The following is a 10,603-nucleotide window of genomic DNA, read 5'->3' on the forward strand; positions in this document are numbered from 1 at the left end:
GGTTCGGGGTAAACGATTGTAGCAAGTTTACTTACCCCGAATCAAGGTCGGGCTAACCGCCCGGGTGGTTACAACTATTTGAGTTAAACATGAAATCCTAATATAAATATTTTCATTTTCATCACTTATCTTCCCTAGGCTCTTTTTTAATGTAAAAATGTTTATTTGTAAAATAAAATGTGTTTTGACGACATACAAGACTTAATTTTTTCTTCGTCAAGTTACTTTGTACACAGAACTTACCCGTTAAAGCCAGTGACAATCTTGAGTATTCGTTCCTTCATTTCATCAAAGGGGATATATTCCACATTTGGATTTGGAGGCCCTCTGGGCTCTGGAGCAGATGACCGGAAATCATCCATAACCTTCTCCAGCTTGAACATGAAGTAATCCTTAAACTGGGGCCATTGGACACTAGAAGGGAGGAGAAAGAAAAGTTGTGAAAATGGGTTAAATGAAAGCAAAACACTTTGCAAACAAAACAAATCATTGCCCAAAGTGAAAATAGAGTCTGCTTGCAAGGATGTGCCATCAGGATCTTTCTCTATGACAGACGATATCTAAAGATCATGTCAGCAACCTGTTCCTGGATCTAACTGTACATATCTGGCACAGACTTGGCTGAATTGTTCCCCATCGAACACAATGGTACAAAGTCACAATTGTACAATACGGTGCCTGCAGGGAGAGATAAGTGGTATCTGGCCTGGCATTAGACTGAAGCATTAAGAAGTGTAGTGGGGATGAGATGGAAGCTGTATTCTTCTATACAAGCTCCTTGGGAATGTTGGCAGCACCTGCACAAAACTTAAAAGTAATCTTTTTAAGCCCCACAACTCCCAATATATCAAGTTTGTCTAACACTCTTCATACATTAGCACTGTCCCTTTACAAAGAAGGTTATTCTGCTACACGGTCCCCGGGGGGGTGTATTATTAGAACTGATGGCAGACCGCTTCACCACAGGGTGAAGACAGAACTTTAGAAGACCAAGCAGAAGAGTTCCACTTTAAAACAGATTTTAACATTTTTACTATAGACCCGTTAAATACAGGCCAGGGGCAGCATAACAAAATTTGTTCAAAATCCTATAAGTTGTTACTTATAAAACAGTTACAGCCTGTGTTGAAAAGCCTGACCCAGGCAGTTGAAGAAGGAACCCTTGTTTATTGTGGGAAAAAATTGGTCTATTCCGCAGAGGCTGGAGAGCTTGAACCAGGAAAGGTTGTTACAATCCGAAAACGTGAATGAGCTGGTTCAGTTATGAGTCTGGTTCATTTGGAGAATGTCAGACCTCTGCAGAGAAACCACTGCTTGCGCAAAGCAAGGGTCCCACTCTGCAGCTCCTGATGGAGTTCAGGTTTTCTACTTTGGGTGTAGCTTTATTAAGAAAACCAAAGGTCTTTGGTTTTGTGCGCCGGAAACCTACAGCAGATTTATACTCAAATGTAAGTTGAGCGCTTTCAACAATAACTTGTAATTGTAAGAGCAACTCTGGCTGTTCTACGTTATGGAAGGATAATTAAATTTCAATGTCTGATCAGCCTACTAGGTCTTTGGTCAGTCTCAATTAAGAGACATATAAAAAGCAATGTTGTCAGTAAACTCGTATGCATCAATATTTACTTCTGCTAGGTAAAAGGAAATTTCAGGACATATGTAAGCCAAATGTTCAGAGGATGCTCTGTAAAACCTCCCCAGCGCCTAGCTAGCTGAACTTCAGCACTCATGGCAGGGGACATTGTGGTGAGGCAATTCCTGGACCCGATCCAGGGCAGTAAGTTTTCCAAAACATTTCACTACACGACAACATCCACAGCGCAGTCAACGGCTGGACTAGAATTCCAAGCAGCGCTGAGCGCCAACAGTAACTATACCAAATACAGTAACAGCTGCACATTTATGTGACATTTCAATTAATTTTCCATCAGTCGTTTACTTTGTTCCTAGGTGTGTCAGGTTTATTGCGCATCCTTGTCCTTATTCATTTTAGGAATTATAAAAGTTATTCTTAGTGATCTTCAGTAGGCAGATTCAGAAATTTGAGTGTTTTACGATAAACAGCATTTGCTGCGGGAACAAATGGTGTAGGACAAGCTGGCAGAGAAGTGAATTTACACAACTGCTGGAGGGGGGGAAAAAAAAACAAAAAAAAAACTGATAAGTAACCTATATTTAATATTTGGCTGCCAATAGGATTAGCTACCAGGAAGGGGTCAGTTAAACACAAATTGGCTTTTCTAAGAGAGCGAATAATATGTGCACAGAAGCATGACATTTCAAGCAATTTGTCCAAAATAGCCAAGAATGTTCAAGAAGCGAGGAATTTACTGCTTTCTTCAGATATAGACTAGATAATTAATATTAATATAGAGTATTTATATAGCGCCATCATAATACACAGCACCGTACAAAGTCCATAGTCATGTCACCAACTGTCCCTCAAAGGGGCTCACAATCTAATGTCCCTACTATAGTCATATGTCATTATTACAGTCTAAGGTCAATTTTGGGGGGAAGACAACTAGCTTAACAGCATGATTTTAAAATGTGGGAGGAAACCCACGCAGACACGAGGAGAACCTGCAAACTCCATGCAGTAAGTGCCCTGGCCGTGATTCCAATCTGGGACCTAGCTCTGCAAAGGCCAGAGTGCTAACCACTCTGCGCGAAGACAACAAGCTTGCACAGTTGTACAGGGGGATCTCCTGTATGAAGAATGCTTAATCAGATTTCACTTCACACGACAAGCGTCTCACAGTATTTCCGAGTCAGATAGAGTCAGTCTACTTTCCAAGCAGACATCAGTATTTTGTAGTCATTTCCTCTCCAGCCCGAATGTCCCTTAGGCACCACATTTAATCCACCATATCGCAGATATACATATGACAAATGGATCTTTCAAGCTTCCATGGTCATCCACACTTTTCCTGGCACATCCTGACTTTCCCTGCAGCTGCCAGGACCAAGTGAATTCCCCACCAGCCAATCAAGATCACAACAAGAAAGACAGTGGTGCCCTGTAACAGCACTGGGACAGGAGAGTGATTTGCAGGTAAGGTCTTCTCTTCCGGATTCCAATTTGGCCATCTTGATTGGCCAGGATGAAGTAACTCCCGCGCAGGCTCAGGGGAGTTTATTCAGTCCCAGCAGCTGCAGGAAAATCAGGATATGCCGGGTATGCCTGCCAACCAATGCTGAATTTTGATGGATGGGTGGTAATCGGCCAGGTAAGAATACATATTGCAAAATCGACATCTCCTGTCTTTCTGCAACGAGGATCTACCAAATGTTTAGCTTCACTTTAAGTAAATTTACACTACCTCTCCTGTAGTCAAAGTGAGAAGATAAATTTTGATTCAGAAAAATGAGGAAATCCCCTCTGAAAAATCTCCATCCCTGTTCTGGTGGCATGAAGGCAATCATTGCTGACTGTGCGGCATTAGGGTCTCAGGTTGGGTTTGTATGTTCTCTCCATGTTTCTGAGGGATCTTTCACATGGAACAAATATACTAAATGTGACCGTGTTACTGACATGAGTGTGTCAGAGACATTACCAGTTTCTTAAGAGGAGTTCACAATCTAGTGACATTACCATGGACTTCATGCTGTGCAATATGTTGACGTAAAAAAATTGTGACATTATCATTTTGTATTTACATATTTACCCTCAATTTATTTTCAGCGACATTGGAGATCAAAACAATTGGACAAAAAAGTTTGACATGGTTTTAACACCTAACACCTATGTTAATCCACAAAGTTGCAAACACCGGAGATGCAGCATTTATACCAAGGAAGTAAACACACAACACATGTGCATTATTGTGCATATTGGTGTGTTGCATTTGCATATAGTTAGCACTTTTGTAACACGCACCAAAACAAAAAGAGCTGCAAGTGTATTTTTAGTTCTTCTTGATCTGAGCAAGAGTTGTTACAAACAATAAAAAATATTACAGTATTCCGGCAAAAACAGCCAAGAAGGAATAGTTAAGACTACCCACATTTATGCAACATTTATGTAATATTTGCTTTGTTATGCAATATCTGTATCAAAAAAGTAATACCAGCACAGTTAACCCAATGACAGACTCTCTTCTCTACAATGAATGTTAGTTGTCCAATTTTTAAGCACATCGATTTGCAGGGGAATTTGGGAATTTGCATTCCATGAGAGATAAACCCAGCACACACTCCACAAATTGGTCAATGATGTATTCAAAGAATCACAACTATGCTTCATATGTTATTCCTTTCATCTGCCCACTTTGGACAAATTGATTCTCCATCAATGATAAAGCTAGCATAAATCTCAGAAAAGGATGAGGCGTAGATCTTTCAATGGCCATCACAAAACATGAGTATAGACATCAAACAAGGTGGTAAATGCTTATCAAGATGCATCTTTACTATCCCAACCTGGAAACACCTTTGTTCTGAAATAAAGATCAATGAAGGCTGTATAATGAATAAACCAAACTTTGCAGAAAACACAGATGGTGAAGCAATGAGGCAGAGGCCTTGCTGGAGGCAATTACCAAGTGGTAACTGTAATTTGTGTTATTGCTAACTAGCTTACTCTTTCCACAGGTTCTCCCTCTTCAAGTGCAAACTTCACAATGCCATCGCTTTGTCATATCATTATCAATCAATTTAGATCAGTGAAGTCAACCTAAATGTATTATAAAATACCAAGAAATTGTTGGTTGTACTGTTTTACACCCAATATGCGAATAACAGCATTGTCACTATGTTAAGGAAATCATTCTAAAAACACTGGAAAACGGTTGATTCGTTATTTATCAGAAATTGAATTTCTAGCTTTAATGATGTAGGAAATAAAAAGGAAGGCTCCTTGTGTAAAGAACTGCTACAGGGCGATTAGGCAGGAGGTTTATTGTAGAAGGAACCTCGCCTGTCCACTTAGCCATGTTCGATATCTTTTTTTATTTTATTTTTTTAAATGTTGAGCTGTACACCTGTAGCTCAGAATATAAAGCTGGAGATATGCCGGGTATCCTGGCAGCCCTGGGGGGTGAATGAACCCTGCGCCTTAGCATGGGCTTTATATCATCCAAGGTGGTGTATGTATTCCCATAAGTCATCACAGACGGAGCAGTGCATTAGAAAATTGTGATCAGGCAGGTATGGTTATATATTTGGAAAAGTGACATTGTCTGCCCCTTTCATAATTAACTACCTGAACTAACGTTTTATACTCTTTTCAACTCTTGTCATGGCTCCATTTATGAGCAATATTCTTTGCTAGCACAACTCTTTATACTGCTTTTCCCCTCTCACAGGTTGAGCTCGGCTGTAATGCAGAGGCTGCATTTAATTATTAATAACTACCGGTATTTATTTAGCGCCAACATTTTACAAAGTGCTATACAAAGAGGGGATGCTAATTAACCAAACTTCATGTTTTTGGAACCTTATCCGATTATCTATGTGCAGTCACTTAAAGCAATAAAGTGAGCATGCGGTTTAGGCCAAAACACTATTTAGCATGTGGCAATACAAGAGAACCAAGAGAACAAACAAAACACCCGGATGGTATTGCCAATGGCTAACCTTTGTCACAAATAAATACATACATAGAGCCCAATCTCATACTTACATGGTCTCTCCGGTCTTCGCCACATGGCAAAGGAACTGATCCAGTTCTGCATGTATTTCTTTCTTTCCTTTCTTCTCAAACTCTAAAAAGAAAAAAAAAATTAGTTTTATCAGAGAAGAAAAACAAAAACAAAAAACCTTTTAGTCACCCTAGCAATAAACAGCTTTTAATAAATAATCAATTAAGATAATTTACACACAGCCTTCATGTTGCTATTATCTGGTGGCTATATTCTCAAGGCGTAATGACACCTGGTATCCTACAGCAGTGGTCGCCAACCAGTAGTCCATGACAAAAAAATCTGGTGCTGCACAGAAAAATTTGGATATTAGTTGCAATTTTTATGTTTTATTAATAAAACAAAAATAATATTCTGAAAGACAATTTTCATCTTTATATTGCATTAAATTCACTAACTGTACTAAAGACGGGAAAACAAAGGAGGCGCAGCATGACGTCAGTGTAGTGTTAAGCTGTACAAGGCAACTGCTGATGAGCTGTACGCTTCAGTATTGTTTCCACCATTACAACAGTCAACCCGCTCCGCCAATACCGATTATTATCCCATTGTTTTATTTTATTTATTTCTCAGATGCTCTTTTAGGCAAGTATGACCTTAAAAATAGTTTGACTTTGATAACTATCATTTCTTGTTTGGCCTTATGAATGAAATAAACCCATAATGAGTGAGAAAAAGCGAACAAATATTTTGCATTTCTTTAGTAATACCAAAGCTAATGCAACTAATGATAATAGTAACAATAGTAATACTTCACTCAACCGTGAGCAGATCAATGAATCAGAGCCTCCACAGTCCTTGTCAGGAACCATTAGGAAGATCAATATTTTACAAATGTATTTATCTTTTTAATAAATTCATATTAATGGTCCGCAGGATTTAAAATAATGAATTTAGTGGTCCGTGAGATCCAAAAGGTTGGCGACTGCAGTTCTACAGGACAAAGTAGTAAAGTAGAAGCCGCAGGGAAGGAACCAGGGAATGCACTGCGGAGCATATAATTGACTAATCCAGGAAAAGGTTGGATGTAGAAAACATTCGATCAAGAAGAGAGAATATTAGAGTGTAGCAAACTCTTTTTCTTAGTTTTGAAAACAGAAGAGGGTTCACACCCCTGCCAGTTTGTGCTTGTTACCTGTGTTCCTTTAGGGAAAATCTTTTTTACTTTTAGTCCCTAAATCCTAAAAGGAAATCTCCCTCTTAATTGAATTAGAAAATGTCCCGATTTTCCCTTATAACATGAGGGAACAATGCTAAAATTTTAGACCCCCCCACCTTCAACTCAAGAAGGTTGGGGGTAGGGGGGATACAGAATACTACAAATAGAATCTTACTAGTTTCAAAAGAGTTCAAAATCCAAATCTCACAACCTAGGCCAAAACCAGATCAAAAAGTGAACACATGCCAACTTTTAGGAAAAGCTTTTACTTTAGGGGTTTAAAATGAGGTGTACTTGAAGCAAAAATTTAGGTACGGATACATTTTGAAGCCACGTAAATATAGTTTTTAAAGTACAGGTGATGAGGCAAATGAGACTCTGGACACAAAACTCTTATCAGCAGAAACCACGCGACAACCAACCACTGGTTCAAGCTTAGAAGAGGAATTTTACCCCAAGAAAGCAAGTACATTCTTATTTTTGATCCCAGCAAACTTTAGATTACCATGGGATATAAAAATGCTTCAAATCTAGATTTCAGATCATGGTTTTACACTCTAGAACTTGGAGGTAGGCTGAAAGTCAGTGACTGGTGTAATTCTGCAAGGCACTACTGCTTACAGCAATGTGTGTGCAATCAAAAAATGAATACTTTAAACATGAATAAAGCCAAAGCGACAATTTCCAAAACACATTAACCCCCCCCCCCCCCGAGCGGTAACCCCACATGCGTCGGTGTGTGCGGGAGGCGCGGCGGGAAATTCAAATTATTTTGTATTGGATTCGATACAAAATAACTGTATTGAATCCAATACAAATGAATCATTATATTATATATATATAATCAAATTATATATATTATATATGCTACTGTACAGTTATATACCAGGTTTCAGTATTTTTATGCACCCTTGTTTTAACAGATTTTGTTTTTTTTATTTAAATTTATTAAATATTGGACATATTCCGGCGAGTTATGCCTAAGAATTTTAGGCCTACAATGTAAAATAAATTTCCATGCAAAACAATGTACCGCTTTTGGCTTAAAAATACTGACATATTTAAACCGCCAGGGAGGTTAAACTGCTGCACATTGATGTTAACTACGATACAGCATGCTGCAGAAATGCTGCTTCTAATGCACTTCATGCAGCAAAAAGCATAAGAATGGACAAATGTGACAAGGATCTTACATCTAAAAGGACAGGTAAAAAAAAACTGTGTAAGAGATGAATAATTCAAAGAGAGAAACGTAAATCCGAAGGGTAAAGGAAAAGCATTATTATGCAACTGCAGGGGTGCCATGCTCTAGTGACACAGCAGAAAGGTCTATGCATTGTGGTATCTTTTAGTCATACATTGCCCCGTCATGCCCTGGCACATTTTTGGCTGGCAGGGCTTGCTAAAACTTGCAGTTCAGCAGCAGCTGTAAAGCCATACACTATATGTGTGATAAAGAGATTTTCTCTTTCCTCGGGAGCAGCAGAATACAGCGCAAAGCCGGATTGTGCCGGAACTGCTGGAGAAATAAGGGGGGAGGCAGAATCCCGAGAAATGCTACAAGCGGGAAAGCAAACAGTGCTAAGCTAAGAGAAAAATGCCAATGTCTCCAGCTACAGAACACACACCATCGCAATCACACCCAGTTCACACAAGATTTATGAACGGCACACCCTTCTCGTCTGTCTTACACACTCACCACCCCCACCAGCCTTGGCAAGATTGATAATTATGCTGAACTCATTCCAAGTAAGACAGAAAACTAGCCCACTCTACCCTCACCATGAACTAGCCACAGTCCGGAGCAAGGAGAATTTCAAAGCAACGTATTCCAATAGAAACAACACAGGAACACACGTTCACCAAAACAAACAAACCTCCAGCAAGAAACAAATTCTAAACGTTCTAGTTCCCCCTCTAGTCAAGTTTCTTAGCCTTGTGCCATGTAATCGGTTATCATAAAGCCAAAATAATATAAAGTATCATATCTGAAAAAGACAACCAATAGTGTCACCCAGATATTATTAAACAGTACATATATAGCGCCAACATATTAGGCAGCGCTGTACAATAACTAAGGCTTGCAAATGGCTCGGGTACGCAGATGTTGACAAGTAAAATGCAGGTCAGCAGATTCCCAATAACCGCATTGGTACAGCGTGCGTGACAGCTGTTTGACCTGTTTTGCTCTTCTCTGAATGAAATCTATCGGTGACGCGTTGCAGGCAGAGCAGGTCAAAGGCAGCCTTGTGTTTTCCATGCAGAGCAGCTCTGCATTTGTTTATGCTGGAATATGACAACTTCCTTGAAACCCTGTTAAGGACAAACATGCCCAAGATCTTACACGTAGACCATTGTCCTTCTCTTCCAACAGAATATTCCCCTTGAATATTTTATTAGGGTTTGTGTTGAAGTAAAATGCTGTATTTTCAGTTTGAATGCATGAAGTTGCATTGGAATGGAAATTGCAACGGTTCATTTACTTTGCAGCGCAATAGAAAAGGAACCCAGAGCTGGGCTGACGCAGGCTGGATAATTAGGCAGATAACAGGGTACAAATGCCCCTGTGGACACGAAAACTAAGCAGGTTGGTTGGGCCATAATAAAAAAACAAACAAAATCGTTTTGACACTGGCCCATATTTTCCCTTTAACCAAGCACATTAGGACAAATTGACAAAATGAAGAATAAAAAAGGAAAACGCCAATCACGGCTGTTCAGACCCCTTTTGGGCTGCCCAGGTTTTAGCAACTATATTCCGGAATTATGTTTGCAATCCGGCTGACCTTTCAGTTTTGTTTTCTATATAATTACCTTTCAGATAACACAAATAACATCCCGCCTGTCTTATGTTAGTAATTCTGTATTGTCAGGCTTGTCTAATACACGTCTTGTGACCTCTCCTAAGTTCTTCACATCAATGCTGCAACTTCAACATTTCTAAAGCTACAAAATCTTTCTTTTGGATTGATTCAGAGCAGCAGCCATCTTCCTGAGGACAGACATGGCACCATCTGCCTGTCCTCGTGTGACCTGTCATGATTCTCACATAAATATGGGAAAAGTACACGTGGTGCTTATGATCACATAATGATAGATCTGTCTGTGCAGTAATAATTGCCCCCCAATTAGAAATGGACCAATAATCCCAAGCAACCCAGGAACTCAGGAGACATCACTTCATATTAGAGCCAGCATGTGTCCCAATATCATACACCATGGTCAGCAAGTCTCATCACCAACCACCTGCAGGTAATCAATAAGCCGTCCTGTATCTCCTCGTACCCCAATGCACCACCCCGTCTCTGCACATGCCCCGGTCACATTAACTGGTCTTACACTTGGTACCGTGAACCCACTTTTTCACTAACTGCACCAGACACAAGGCCTCTTCATAATGGCAATCTACCTACAGCATTTCCAGAGCTATCCCTAGGTCCACAGCACCGCCAACCATCTTCACCAGCCACCCCATAGTCTGCAAACCCATCAGATTCAATGCATTCTTCAGTCTTATCAACCCCACAGAAGCCCCCCTGGCTGTCACATTTGTCCTCTTTCAACATCACCGGCTCTCTGCAGGTCCTTCCACCTCCTTCACATCAATCCCTCTGCATCCTGATGGCACTTTAGTTGCCCTGTTAAAGCCGGCCTTTATGTGGCACCTTCTGCTCCCTAACCTGATTTCACACAGACCCTCCGGACATGACTGTCACCCCACAGCATTTGGATTTTTGCTCACCAACCCCACCTTCCTCCTCACCAGTCACCCCACTGCCCCTTCCCGACCCCACCAGCCACC

The 10,603-nt window shown here is 40.2% G+C and overlaps 1 protein-coding gene across 1 annotated transcript in view; it reads right to left on the reverse strand.

Annotated features, from left to right (window-relative positions):
- Positions 1-10,603, reverse strand: part of PPP4R2 (protein phosphatase 4 regulatory subunit 2) — a 20,629-nt gene that overhangs the window by 9,028 nt on the left and 998 nt on the right. The window contains exons 2-3 of the mRNA XM_072420722.1: positions 5,624-5,705; positions 244-414 (exon numbers count right to left, since the gene is read on the reverse strand). Coding sequence (XP_072276823.1) covers positions 244-414; positions 5,624-5,705 — 253 coding nt within the window. The remainder of the gene's footprint in view (positions 1-243; positions 415-5,623; positions 5,706-10,603) is intronic.

The sequence above is a fragment of the Pyxicephalus adspersus genome, chromosome 8 (genome assembly GCF_032062135.1).
Source record: "Pyxicephalus adspersus chromosome 8, UCB_Pads_2.0, whole genome shotgun sequence".
Lineage (NCBI taxonomy): Eukaryota > Metazoa > Chordata > Amphibia > Anura > Pyxicephalidae > Pyxicephalus > Pyxicephalus adspersus.